At 45.6% G+C, this 13957-nt stretch overlaps 1 protein-coding gene across 1 annotated transcript; it reads right to left on the bottom strand.

Annotated features, from left to right (window-relative positions):
- Window positions 1–3213: 3213 nt before the first annotated feature.
- On the bottom strand, window positions 3214–8196 carry LOC142419595 (keratin, type I cytoskeletal 19-like). Its single transcript, XM_075522696.1, has 8 exons — window positions 7599–8196; window positions 6544–6626; window positions 5821–5977; window positions 5399–5560; window positions 4846–4971; window positions 4498–4724; window positions 4024–4169; window positions 3214–3239 (listed from the first exon to the last, which is right to left on the bottom strand). Exons 1-8 carry the CDS (start codon window positions 8181–8183, stop codon window positions 3214–3216), a joined length of 1512 nt encoding a protein of 503 aa, XP_075378811.1. The 5' UTR covers window positions 8184–8196.
- Between the last annotated feature and the right edge of the window lie 5761 nt (window positions 8197–13957).

The raw sequence follows: 13957 nt of genomic DNA, 5'->3' as shown, positions 1-13957 counted from the left end.
ACATTGGTCCCCTGTGGGCCTGTAGCTTCATCCATTAGACCCACCTCTTTCTGCTGTGGGTCTTCAGCAGGCACCTTTGCCCAGGATCCTCGCATGGCACACGCTTGCTCTCTTTCTTGCTATTTTTCCTTTTTGTCTTCGGGAAATGGATGCACTAGTTAAGCTAAGACAAGACTAAATAATTGTTCTGAAGACCTTAAAAAACTAAATTAAGCTTTCCCTGCTATTTTCAGTCAGTTATTTGAACTCATAAGCTTCCTGGGTCTGTCTCATTAGCACAAAGAAATATGGAAATGTCATGGAAATGTAGTTTCCAGCCCAAGGTTTGCAGCTCCATAATTTGCAGCTCCTTAATAGATGGGTTGTTTCCAGGGTGTTTTCTGCTGGGGAACTGTTTGTCACAAGCTGCCTTCTCATGAGCTGCTTTCCAGACGCATCCCAACTTGTAGGGCCACAAACAACATCACAGTGTCTTAGGAGCTGAGTCTGTAACCCCCCGGGGGCTTTCCAGAGGCATCTTCATAAAGTCTGGATCATTAGAGTCCTTCTGGCCGTGTCATTAGGTCTCTTTCACCTCTTAGGAATTTAGGACAGCTCCTTTGTGAAAGTGCACGCTTTGCGCCTGCTGGACCTGGTGGGAAGGGTGGGAAGGCCTTTGATACGCATACAGGGAATCAGGTGGAGCAGCTAGATGTCAGTAGCAGTTTGCAAGAGAAGGAGACTAGCCCAGACCTGGTGGGGATCAGCTGGGGCTCCCAGAAGAAAGCGGCAAGCTTTTATATATTGTAGGTAGCCTAGAGTTTCCAGAAGACTGAAAACTGGAAGAGCGTCAGTACAGTATCTTTATATTTTTGGAAATGAGGGTGTGAGGACTGAGGATTGACGCCCAGAAGGGCAGCAGAGGGTTAGCTCACTGTCTTTCTTGGCACTGAACAAGGCAGAAGACAATGGGAAAGGAAAAGGGAAAGATTTGCTTTCTGACTTCTTCTCAGCCAGAGCTCTGAGAACAACTGGGTCATACACAGAGGAGTCCAACCAATGGAAATTTTCCATTATAACCATGATAAGTATCTCTTTTGATCTCTTCTGAAGCACTGGCCTTACACATCTACTGAGAGATTTCTGCATCAAGTCTGGGACTTTCTGTAGGGCTGGAACTGATCTTTAAGAAGACTTGATTTAGAGTCTTGGCTTAAAAACTTCTACCTATGGCCACTCTTCTGAGTCATTATTGCAGTTGTTCCAGTGCTGCATTTTCTTATTTTGCACTAGCCCCTGGATACTGGTGGGTTTAGTGTCTGGTAGATGAAATAAAAGAAATACCACTGAGACATCTTCTCTCCATGTTCTTTTACAGCAGAGAAGGACACCTTTCACCTGCTCCCTGATACATTAATGACTAAGCTTCTTCAGACACTTGCTGCCTACAGGCCTTGGAGATGCTGCTTTCCTGGAAGGTTTCAGGCTGTGTTAAGTCTATTTCTGTAGCAACAGAGAAATTGGTATCTATATAAAAGAACTGACGCTAGAAAAGTGTGCCACACTATACTGTATATATGGTCCTGAAATGTTTTTGTCGTTGTACTCTTTCTCCTCCTACCCCGAGGCTGGCTGTTCCATAACCTCCAGCTTTTGACCGAAAAGGAGTAACCAGGAGTTTTGCTTTGCCAGGTCATCTCGTAAGTGAATATGACTCTTTCTGTAAGAGCCACATCACAGTGTACCAGAAATTACAGCAGCCGTATCCAGTGCTGCTGTTTTAGCTGTGAACCTGCAGGGTGGAGTGGACATGTAAAACCAATCACTGCTTGGTTTTCTGGACCAACAAACAATTTAATCCTCAAAACACCCTCAGCTCACAATGGCTTTTAACTGAAAATTCTCCCAACACAGAATGACTCTGCAAGCTCACCATGGCCGGTTCCCATGGCTGCACCCACCAGAAGTGCTCCAGAGCCCTGAGTTACCAAACTGCTGCCCTTGCTTCTCTAGGCAGGTCAGCGTCAGAACACATGCACACTGCCACGCCAGTCCACACCGACTCAGCGTCAGCTACGTGGCTGCTGTTCGAGGCCCAAAGCAGGGAGCGATCTTTGCCTTGCTTGTGAGGTTTAAGACATAATGGCTCTGTGTATCCAAAGGCCCTATCTGGCTTTTTTCGCCATTGTATTCTCTGTTGAGCTGCACTTTTTAAGCTCCCATCCTGCCCTCTCCAGTTCTCCAAAGAAGGTATGTTTAATGTAAAGATGATATTGCAACAGTTCCTGATGTTCAGGTTGAAACTCTTTGAAATAGAAAGATGACAAGTAAATGACTCAGTCACTGTGTGAAAATAGATAGGAAATAAACCTTTTGCCTCCAGTCCTTTTCCCAATGGGAAGATTCCTATAAAATGAAAGGGATAGGCCAGAATATAAGCCACGTCAGCAGAAATTGAATCAGTTGTGGAGACCAAGATTGCCTCTTCAACCTAATCACAGTCCCCAGGCTGGATGATGAAGTATGAGAGGGCACAGCCCAGATGTGTCAGCACTAGACTGGGGCCGAGGCAATCTATCTCCAGATGTTCTGTCACTGACTTTCAACATTTTTCTAAAATTGTGTTTTAGCACAATGGTCTGTGGGAAGCACACGGGCATCTGCCTGAATTGGCTGTTCATGTAGATCATGGAGGATGCCATGCAGGAACGGGCAACGTATGCTACAGGCTTTGACAGGGCGGAGGTGGACAAGACCTGCAAGGTCAGCGAGGCCGTTCTCTGGCTCCCACTGGCAAAGCAGCTTTGTTCCCAGTGGAGTATGATCCTGACCGGTTTAGGTGACCCTTGTGCATGGATCAGCACCTGATTTTCACCTGATAAAGGAACTCAGTTTCGAGACACAGGTTTCTTGATTGCATCAGGCAGAAGCAAAGTTTTATTAGAGAAATTTTTTTCACCAGCAGGTACATTAGTGATCATACTACTGGTTAACTCCAGCAATAGTCATGGTGGTTGGGCACACGCAGCAATACAGACTGGAAAAAGCAAATAGCAAAATAAAGCAGAAGGTGGCCCAACGCTCTGCTTATCCCTCTGACAAATTGCTTAGCATTGCTGAGTAATACAAAAGAGCACGCTCCTTGCTCTTTGCAGAGGCATACAGTAAATATTCTCTCTCTTTATCCATGGCTCTGCTTCAGGCTTCTCTTGTTGGATATTCTCGTTTCTCTCCTTAATCACAAATCCTTCTGCAAGGCACTGGGGAGATCAACGGAAACATTACTTTGTTTATAGCAAAAATAGATTCTTTCCCACACTGTCATTCTATACACATGATCATTTCACAAGCCAATTCAATTAGAACTTCAGATCAATACTGTCCCTTTCTGGAAAGGTCTGATTGTTGCCTGCCAGTCAGGCAGATGGGATCTGTAGCTAGCTTGAGCATGGTTTTCCCTTTTTACATAAAAATGCCAAATGGTGGAAGCTGCAGGCATTGCACCAGCAGCAATCTGGATGAGGGAACGGCATCAGGGTCCTTGCCAGAACAATGCCCCTGCTCACACTCACTCTCCTGGACCAACTGTCGCCATATTTCTGTCTTTCTTTTTCAGTTTGGCTGGAAGTTTCCCCCTGAAATAGTACTGGTAGTTTTCTGCCAGTATTCCCATGATTCCTGCTTTTTTTCCTGATTTCTGGGCACTCTGCTTTCTCCTACTCTTTCCTTTGTCCCAGATTTCATGTCAGTCCTTTCTCCGTGTTCTCCATGTTTCCTGCCTGCTGACTCCCTCCTTCTCCTTTCTGTCCCTCTTCCCCCTCCTCCCTTTTTGCAGTTCTCATGCTTCCTAGCAGAGTCACAGCTCCTGAAAGCACTTGTTGCCACTCCTCTGTGGCCTCCCATCATGTATTTCCCAGCAGCCTCACAATAAAACTTTCAAATAGCACCTGTAAGCTACGTGGGAGAGACTTTTGTTGCTGCCTGTCCTTGTTGCATTAGAATAGAGGAGACTCTGGAAATCTTGTAGAGTGTTGCAGTTCTTACCTTGTATCTCCGCAGCTGCACAGGATGGCATCTGGGAAGATGAAGTGTAAGTGTGGCTTGTTCTAATGATACCTCCTCCTCCTATTCCACTTGTTCTTGCAACTCCTCCTCCTAGACCCGAAGACTGACCAATTCCTCCTTGCTGACTAAGGGAACAGGAAAATAACATTTTAGTGAAGGAAATGACAGATAAACTAGAACTACAGTTTGTTCATTGTCCCTGCTGCTCTCAATCTGTTTTCCTGTGTGGCATAAAATTGGCAGAATATGGCAGTGACCTTTCTTCTTGTGGCAATGGTTGGCCCAGGGTAGGGAAGCAGATAATCACCGTTGATTACCAGGCAGCCAGAACAGGTCAGTGAGGGTGAAGGAGCTGTGCGGTGCCTCCACCTGTTGCTCACTTTGCTTTTATGTTAAAACACCCAGGGCACAGGTATTTTATTGTATCGCTTGGTGCGTCTCAAGCCTACTTACATAAGGTCCTGCTGTCCGCCCTCCAGCAGGCAGCGGTATGTATGGATCTCCTGCTCCAGACGGCATTTGACGTCCAGGAGGATCTTGTACTCTTGGTTCTGGCACTCCATTTCTGCACGCAGATCAGCCAGCTGCTGCTCCACGCATGTGATCTGGCTCTGCAGCTCAGCAAGGTGGTTGTTGTAGCGACACTCTGTCTCAGCCAGCGAGGATTCCAGGTTGTCCCTCTGAGGAGTGGCATGTGGCACAATACAAATACAGGCATGAGAAACAGGGCATTTAACTACGGATTCTTACATCAAAGCATAACTGTGAGACAGCTGAGCTTTGCACCGGCTCACCACCCACCTGGCTGAGCTGAGCCTGGAGATCGATTTCCAGGGCTTGCAATTGGCGTCTCAGTTCGGTGACTTGGTTGTTGCACGTCTCTACCTCCTGACCGCTTGTAATAACCTCCCGATTCACCTCCTCAATCTGAAAATCACCAATCCAGAATAAAGGTGTTCAGGGAATGTGTAATGTAAATCAGATTAAGTATTAAGGAAAGAGCAGAGAAGCTAGAAAAAAAAACATGAAATGAGAAAGGTTTGGGTGAACTCTCTCATCCTAATGGAGTGTAAACCCTACGCGTCATTCCTCTTGCTCTTCCCATAGTATTGCTGTCCAGTTCTTCTCACTACTTACTGCTTTGTAAAGAGTTCCCACCTCAAGTCTCACTAACATGCAGCAATTCCTGTCACCCCATGAAAAGGACGCAGAGTGGCAGTATCCCCTGTGTCAATGTAAACCAATGTGGAATGCCATTACGGTGTGTTGTGTGGTTTTAACATGTAATAAATCACTGTGGAACCATTGCCTGGGTGTTAGCTTGGGAAAGGCAGAGCTGAGTAAATTTACTCACCTTGCACTCATACCAATCCTCAACTTCTTTGCGATTGCGTTCAATCAGTGTTTCGTACTGGCACCTCATCTCCTCCAGGATCTTTCTGAGGTCTGGGCCAGGACAGGCATTGACCTCCACGCTCACATCTCCAGTCGATTGTTTCCTCAGACAGTTCATTTCCTGGAAACACCACCCAGATCATGTCATTTTTTAAAAAGAAGGAAAAAAACTGAGGGAGCTTAGTTCCCCTGTAGGGAGGAGCAGAGCCCCTGGCAGAGACCCTCTCTGCTGGACATTCACAGCTCCTAGTTCACAAGTATCATCTCCATTAAGCACTTGCCCCTCCGCAGCCAGCACCCCAGGGGTGGGGACCACGGAGAAGGAGGGTGACGGACCCTGCATGAATTAATGCTTTTGGCACGAGAGGGGCAGGACCCTACCTCCTCGTGGTTCTTCTTCAGGCAGCAGAGCTCCTCCCGCAGCGACTCCAGCTGTGCCTCCAGGTCAGACCTGCAGAGAGTCAGCTGATCCAGGACTTGGCGTAAGCCATTAATGTCAGCCTCCACGCTCTGGCGCAGGGCCAGCTCTGTCTCGTACCTGGGAGGGAGAAAGAAAGCAAGAAAGAGTAGTCAGTGTCTGACACCACCATTTGCTCTTTTTTTTTCTTTTGACCATCCATCTTTCTTACGGTATTTTCCTCACTAGCCTCACAGGATGCTAAGGAAAGCAGTCTGAGGCTTGCCCCATCAAATCCGCTCTCAGTCTGCCTTCTCTGGAGCTTTTTCACTGGGGCGGAGGTGTCACTCACCACGTTTCTGCACTCCAACAGGAAAAAAACAAAAGCTTCCCCTTTGAAAAACACCACGTGCAAGAATGGCAGCTCAGGTGAACCCACGCTGCTCCCTGTCTGCAGATCCCTTCTGCTCTCTGAAGAACTCTAATCTCCACTCAAAAACATCTTCTTGTCCCAAACTTTCCATCCTGGAACTGCCACTAATTAAGGCAGCTCTAGAGGCAGTGGATGAAAGCTTTTCTGCATAGCTTCCAGCCCGTCCTGACCAGAGGATCACAGGAGACCTGTCTGAGAGCTCCTTCTCACCAGCTCTGCGAGCGGGAGCACAGTGACCGAGGAAGGGGACAGCTGTGTGCCAAGGGGTACTCACTTCACTCGGAAGTCGTCGGCTGTCATCCTGCTGTTATCGATGTTCAAAATGATCTTGTTGTTGTCTATGGTTGCGCAGACAATCTGGAAAAAGAATACTCACTCCTGAAGTCTCTTCCCTGTATCTTCAGGCTCAAGTGTACCCATTGACTGGCACTACCAGACCTAACCTCTTTCTCTCTCTCTTTTTTTTGTTTTAATATTGGGTAGCAGGCATGGGGGAGGTGAGGAGCATGGCAGTCACAGGAGTGAGTGTTCAGTGAAGTACGGTGGAGGCATTAAAATACTAAAATACGTGGTTCAGATGCAGACAGTTAGGGAGGTACAGTGTTGTCCAGCACCTCCCACAATCCACCTAACCTTTTAAAGCTAAATCTTACTTTCATGGATAAGAGATTTAAAAGCTTTGTTTCAAGACTTAATTATAAGTCTGTCTCATTCTGTCTGTTTCCTGGATTCTTTTAACATTATTCTTCTTTGTGCGTTGACATCCTAGAATTTTTGCCAAACACACTTTGCAAATGTTTTTAATTTTAAATTGCATACTCAAAATGTGTTATGGCAATGCTCTCTTTGTTCTTATTTTTAATTAGATGTCTGATATTTCCCAATTCTGTATGAAAGAGTAAACTTGTAAAAAAGGAAATAACATTTAACTGGAATTCTGCAAGACTGATGACAGAATAATATAAATTCAGGCAAATTAATGCGATCCATTATTTATTTCTCTTTTAGTTGCTTTCTTGGCATGCATCTATTTAAACACCTTGGCACAAATCTCATTCAGAAAGACTACTGAGCCAATCCAGATGTGTTCCATGAAGATAACATTTTCCCCATCAAATGTATCTGATGAATAAAAGCAATGGAAAGAGTCCAAACACTCAACGTTTTTACCTTTGAGCTCTAGGGCTTTCTACAGGCGGTTGTCTTAACGGCTGTTTACAAAAAGCATTTTACAACAATGAAATGTTACTCTTGATAACTGCATTAAGTTGTGAACCAAGACCGTGGGAGAAGCTTACAAGGGAAAAAGCAGCTGAGAAATGATGTTACCTGATTTTGAAGATCTTCTATTTCTTTATAATAGCAGCTGTAGTCCCGTGGCTCACAAAAAGGGCCCTGCTTGGCATACCACTCCCTGATTCTACACTCCAGGTCAGCATTTTCTTGTTCCAGGCACCTCACCTTGTCCAGGTAAGAAGCCAGGCGGTCGTTAAGGTTCTGCATGGTGACCTTTTCGTCACCAGAAAGAAGAATGCCATCACCAGCAAAACCACCTCCAACTACCCCTCCACCAAGACCAATACCAAGGCCACCTCCAATGCCACCGCCAAAGCGAGCACTGCCACCGCTGAACCCAATGCCTGGACATCCTCCGAGGACAGCGGCTCCTAAGCCACCTCCATAGTTTCCACCAACCAAACTGCCCGTGCTCAGTCCTCCTCCGTAATTCACACCACCACAGTAGCTTCTACCAGAAAACCCTCGGCTACCACCTATCCCACAAGTCGTGTATCTTCCAGAAGAGACTGAGGAGATCCGTGCTCCTCCACCACCACCACCGCCACCAATAACACAGCTGCCACCACTAGTCCTGCCCCTGAGAGAGCCAGTTGTCTGCTTAACACTACAACTCATTTTGAGGACAGCTGCAAATCCAACCCAAAGCCCAAAGCAAGATGCACAGCTTGATACTGAATCAGACTGCAGGTTGTTTGTTGCCGCAGATCTCTATTTATACCTTCCAAAGGGGGTGTCACCTATAGGGTGTTTCTTCTTCCCACGGGGCTGGCTAGTCTTGCTGTTTATGCCAAGAATAAATAGCCCATAGGCAGTTTCCCTCTAGAAATCCCAGTTCACAAGGAAGATACTTTACATGTCAGCAGCTTATTCCAAAAAGTAAAATAATGTTTTATGAGTCATCAGCTTTTTGTATGATGCAAACTTCACAAGTCAAGAAAAAAAGTTGCCCTAGATTATGTACAAAGAAGAAACATTGGTATTTATAACATCAAAGTGCCTTTTATCTTTCATTAATTTGTATTTATTTTATTCTTAGTCCAATAAACATTTTTATATCACATGCTATGGTGGAGTCTGTGGAAGAAAAATGGGAAGTTAATATAAATTCTCACTTCTGAAAAGCATGAATAATAGTGACCGTAGTAGTGAAAAGACCAGGGATATCACGGTGTAGATGTCTGTCACCTGGCACAATGATAGGCAGTACGTCTAATACATGCTTTACTGTGAGATTTCTTAAATCACTGAGGTAATTCCCCCGTGGGTTTAGTTCCCCATTTGTGGCTTATATTTCTCTGGTCATGCAAACACAAGAAGTCACCTTGCTCACAGTCTGTGAAGATCAGGCCTGCTAAATGTTGGAAGTCCCTGTTTATCTCTATGTCTAGATGTTACACAGAGTTGATGTAAGCTGAAGTGTGTGAAGTACCTCTCTGAAGTTATTTTTCAACTACTGTATTTGCTGTCCATGCTGCCTCAATTTGTGGTGATTGTAGATAAAGAAAGAGATGACAGGAAAGGGAGTATCCATGAGCGATATATCCAGTGCCCTGGATGGACTGAGATGTGATCCCACAGGTCTTTGCCATTACTAAGATTGTGCTGAGCACAAAACGAGAAGGAGAAAAGCTTTCCGCATTTCTTAACTGAGTTTGTCAGGGTAGTAGCAGGCATTAACACAGCCTGGGACAGCCTAGTCATGGGAGCACGATCTCCAAAACCAGGCAAGCAATAGCCAGAGACACGTTGGGACAACTGGCTCCGCCAGTGCAAGTACCTTTCTCCAGCAGACTGCTGTAATGAGACGATATTCTGCTCTCCAGGGGACGGAGGCTTTGTTCCCTACAGGATGGAATTTCCAAGCAACTCTTACTCACAAGTAGCCTTTGACCCAAGTATGTCCATATTTACAGGAGCAGTTGTGATAAATCCTCTTTGGCGGTGAGTGTGACACCTGACAGGGAGCCCTGAGAGCAGCCATCACCTCCGGGCAGAAGGGCAGAGAAAACCTACACTCATACGCTCAGCCACCTCTCGTTTACCAGTGGGAAGGCGGACTATGTGTGCAGTTAGGTAGCTGCTGTCACCGTGGTAGGAGAGTGTCTCCAAGCATATATAGATGTGATCATCTTCTCACCAGCGTAAGTTAGGACTCTCCACTCTCCAGTGAGATAATTTATTCCTTTACTTAGATCAGAAATGATAAAAAGACGCCTACCCAAGGCTGGCAGCATCCTAGAATATTCATTATTTGGATGGTTCAGTGAAATAACTTGCTCAAGGACAGAGACGGAGTATGTCAGAGCTCAGGTTCCTAGCTAAGACTGCAGTGCCTGAAATACAAGTCCATCCTCCCCCTAGAAACACATCCCCCATGCTCCCCACACAGCCTAGACTCACAATAGTGAAAATCATGAGCAAAAAGGAGGATAGGGAGTGAATCTGCCTTTCATCCATCATTTTGAGGAATATAATTGAAGACAGGGTGTGGCTGTAAGAGCCAACAGAAATTAAATGTCTGGATTGCTTGGAGCTTTTCTTCTGTTGTGTAGGTTTTCAGAAGTTAGCTAATAGCAGTCTGCAGAGAGCAGTGCTCTGGGTTGAGGTTGCCTTTCTTTCCCTTTCAGAGTCTCAGGTTTAGGAGGAGACGTTGCAGATATTGGACATTTCTCTACGGGTGGGCAAGGAGCACCTACACCTACTTCTTTCAGCAATTACCTCATAGGAATAGGTCTTGCTCTACAAAACAAACTGGTTTGCAGCATTGAACAACCTTTTACATATGTGCTAGCTGAAAGGTCCACAGGCTACCAATCACATTTTACCAGTGAGGATTAGAAACGATCATACAACTCTTCCAAAGTACTCCTATTTGCGATATAATTGCATTCTTTGGAGCTTTACTGGGCTCCTGCCAGTTTCACTGGGACGTGTAACATGGGACTGACACAGCAAATGCATCCAAAAGCCAGTCCCTGACTAACCAGACTGTATTTTAAAACCAGTTTGATTTTTTTTCTTGCTCGTGCTGGGTAGCTGCAGCTGTGTTTGCTGGCAGGCGGGCAGTTTGTACGGCCGCGTGGTAGTTTCACTCCAGGCAGTGTGGTACTGCCCTGCTCCGTACGACCGTGTCGGGGCTCTGAGGCTTGGCACTGAGACCTCGCCAGGCATCGGGCGGAGGCGTGTGTGTGTGTTTGCTGGCTATATGGCTCTCTGCTTTCTCTGTCTGTGAGCCACCATCTTGTTCTGAAGCATCCATCAGTACCGGCTTTTTTCCCCACTGAAATGATTTCTTTACCTTCCCTTTTGTTATTATTTGTATTCCTGCAGTCTAGGAGCATAGCCTTGGGGCAGAACAATGTGTAGGAAAGGACTGTGCAAGTCTAAGACATAAAAATGTCCCAAAAGGATTTACAACCTAAACATAAGACAGGAGGAAACAAATGGTTTCGTACAGATGGAAGTAAAGGAAGCAATGACAGGCCAGCATGATTAGCAGTGGTCTTGGCACCATGTCAGTGCACGTGCTGTTAAGTCTTGTGGGCATTATGGAAAAGACGAGATCTGAAAGAGGACGAAGAGGTGGTAAGTGTAAATATTGATGCGTAGTGATGGGCAGCTCAGGGGGGGGCCGGAAGATGCTACATTTTCAAGTGATGTTGGGGGCAGTGGAGTTTGGTCCTGTGGGATCTGTGACTGTCCCGGTGCACAGCCTTTTTGCAAAACGTCAGCCTGTCTCTTCCACGCTCCACTTGCCTTACTTATCAAAGTTGATAATGTTTTCTTGTGTCAACTACAAGAAGGGTGTGTCTAATTCGACAGAAGTTTGCTTTCATAAGCATTGCTTCAGTAATGTTTGTGCAACCACACTGGAATATGATTTTATCTTGTCACTTGTAATTACCATTAATAATTTGCATAATAGCCATTAGGCATCATTTATTAAACACTGCTTTGATGTGATACTGAGCTGGCTCCAGACCTCATGCTCCCATCTTTCAAATGCAGACCATGACTTTTTTCTGGCTAATGACTCATTGGTTTATACCACCATGTTTAGCAAAATTCCTGTAAGGCAACTGAAATAATTATCACAATGAGTTTGGTAACAGCATGATCCCAGGTCTTAAATACGCCTTGGAGACCAAGGTGATTACTCTGTTTCAGTTTCTTTCTTGCTGACTGTTCACATCTCCAAACTACCTCTGAACATTTGCTAGTGATGAAGTAGAAGTTCAGCAGAACATAGAGGTGGACAGAACCAGATTTCTTCCTACTGATGCTCACAATCTTCCCTGATTCATTTTGTGAAGGGTTTTAATTTCCTTCCAGCGCCCAGCAGATGATGACAGTGCAGCCAAACTTCCCAGCATTTGCATCTCTGGCAGCACTACTGATTATCATGGCAAAGAAGAGTACAAGAGAATTTGTATTAGGACAGATTGGAATACTGATGGGTGAAGGAAACTACAGCAACTTCACTGCTGCGTGGACAGCTGAGTGCAGTGCAGGTCGGGAGGAAAAACAAGGCTTTAGCCTGCAGTCCCTCCTGGCAGAGCCACGTGGATCAAACCAGAACCTGGCAAGCAGAACTGGAGTATTCAGGTGCTTCCTGCACTCCCATACCATACAGTAGTACGACAGAGGCAGCCAGCCAGAAGTGTCGGCCAGCCAGAGCCTCCCCAGAGTGTCTTCTTTTTATCTTTATTTCATACTTGTACTGGAAAGTCTCTTAATTGCAATACACTTTCAATATGTGGTTCATACTGGCAGTTTAAATTATATTATTCAGTGTACTGAGCTGAGAAATCTCCTGCTTGATGATGGTAGTAGTTTACTCATCTATATAATTCCTTATAAATGTTACAGAAGCCAGTGAACAAAAATACAAACCCCACAGATAATTCCTATGGGTGTGAGTGAGACTGTGCCTGTCAGCGTATTTTATAAAATAGACTTTTATAGAGAAATTATAGTTCATACATCACACCAGAATATGGCCTACTATTACAAAAGCATAGTGCCTGTAATCGGGTATAATTGCTTGTGCAGTCCTTAACTCATGGCCGATTTCCAGCATTGGCAATTTGCAAAACTAGTTGTTTTATTTGTTTCTTCACTGATGTCTTAAACCTTTGGCATGTTCACTCCTCAGGGGTTTTTCCTGATGATGGTGTAATTCACGTGCGTCTGCTCTCTCTGTCAGACAGAGACCAGATCTGCTAGAGCAATCACAGTGCATTTCACCTGCAGCCACTGGCCATGCTGCTGATAGCGTCTGCTTCCCAGCCTGAGTGCTGATCCAACTCCCCCTCTTCTCTCTGGGGCACCCACCCTTGCTCTTTGTATCCTTAGATTCTTCTCCCAACTTTATACCTTCAGCCTAAGTCTCTGTCTGTCTTTGAGATACTCATTCATTCTCACCTTACAAGATTTGCACCTTAGACAATAAAAGAACGAGCTCTTAGAAGCCGCAGTACCTATGTGCTAGTGTGAGGGGCTGTGTATGCGGAATATGACAGACGTTTGCCTGCAGGAGGCTGCAGTCCATGTCCCAGGTCACTTCTTGTCCTGCTGTCCCATGCACTGTGTCCTCTGCATTTCATTTATCTTCTCTTCCCTCTCTTCCTATGCTGTTTCCACAGTCATCATTTCCTGTCACTGTCCAGGTCATAAACTCATTGGGCAGGGAAGGCATCGTCTTTTTATTTCTGCATTGCATTTGATGCGGTGACCTTAGAGGTGCTGTGTAAACACTGCAGCAGGTTAAATAATACCAAAATGCACAGTATAATTAGTGTTGCAGGAACAGGAGATACAGAACTTAGTAGAGAGAGTATTTAACACAGAGCCTTGTCCAGAAGCTCGTTAGAGCAATTACCCCCCCAGGGCTGACAACGGTGTCTTACTTGGGCAGAGGCTGGGGAGAGGCCGTCCCCCAAGGGAGAGCTGGAGCCGGTCCGTGGATTGCTGAGCTCCCGGCCCTCTGTGCTGGTGCAGTCATCTCCATAAAGACGGGACGTGCGTCTTGGAGTTGAAAGCTTTGAGCACGAGAGGTGACACATGAGCAGACAAGGCTTTCTGCAGAGCAAAGGCTCAGAGCAGGAAACAAGACTGGCTACAAAAAGTCCCACCTTTGCTCTGATTTTTGCCAGGAGAATAGCTGTCTGTGGTTAAGCTTTGGGTTGTCCGGTGTTGTCATTCCAGAAACATCTGAGCTGTTTCTTTCTTTAGAAATGAACGCTAATTAAGACTCACCATATCCCCTGAAGTCTTCATGTTGGAAGCCTTCACGCTAGACCTCTGTATACAGTTAGTCGTCAAACCCCCTCAAATATTTCATTACACAAAAAGAGCTACATAGTGTGGAGCAAAGATTGTAAGCACCA

Source organism: Mycteria americana, chromosome 22, assembly GCF_035582795.1.
Source record: "Mycteria americana isolate JAX WOST 10 ecotype Jacksonville Zoo and Gardens chromosome 22, USCA_MyAme_1.0, whole genome shotgun sequence".
NCBI lineage: Eukaryota > Metazoa > Chordata > Aves > Ciconiiformes > Ciconiidae > Mycteria > Mycteria americana.
Note: the sequence above shows the minus strand (reverse complement) of the source record. Positions and strands in the feature narration are given on the sequence as shown.

Excerpts from the sequence above, each read along its gene's own strand:
- LOC142419595 (XM_075522696.1), bottom strand. The coding sequence starts at position 8,183 with ATGAGTTGTAGTGTTAAGCAGACAACTGGCTCTCTCAGGGGCAGGACT. Across the intron at positions 5,978-6,543 it reads GCCGACGACTTCCGAGTGAA|GTACGAGACAGAGCTGGCCC; the intron begins GTGAGTACCCCT and ends TCTCCCTCCCAG. Across the intron at positions 4,972-5,398 it reads AGGATTGGTATGAGTGCAAG|ATTGAGGAGGTGAATCGGGA; the intron begins GTGAGTAAATTT and ends GGTGATTTTCAG.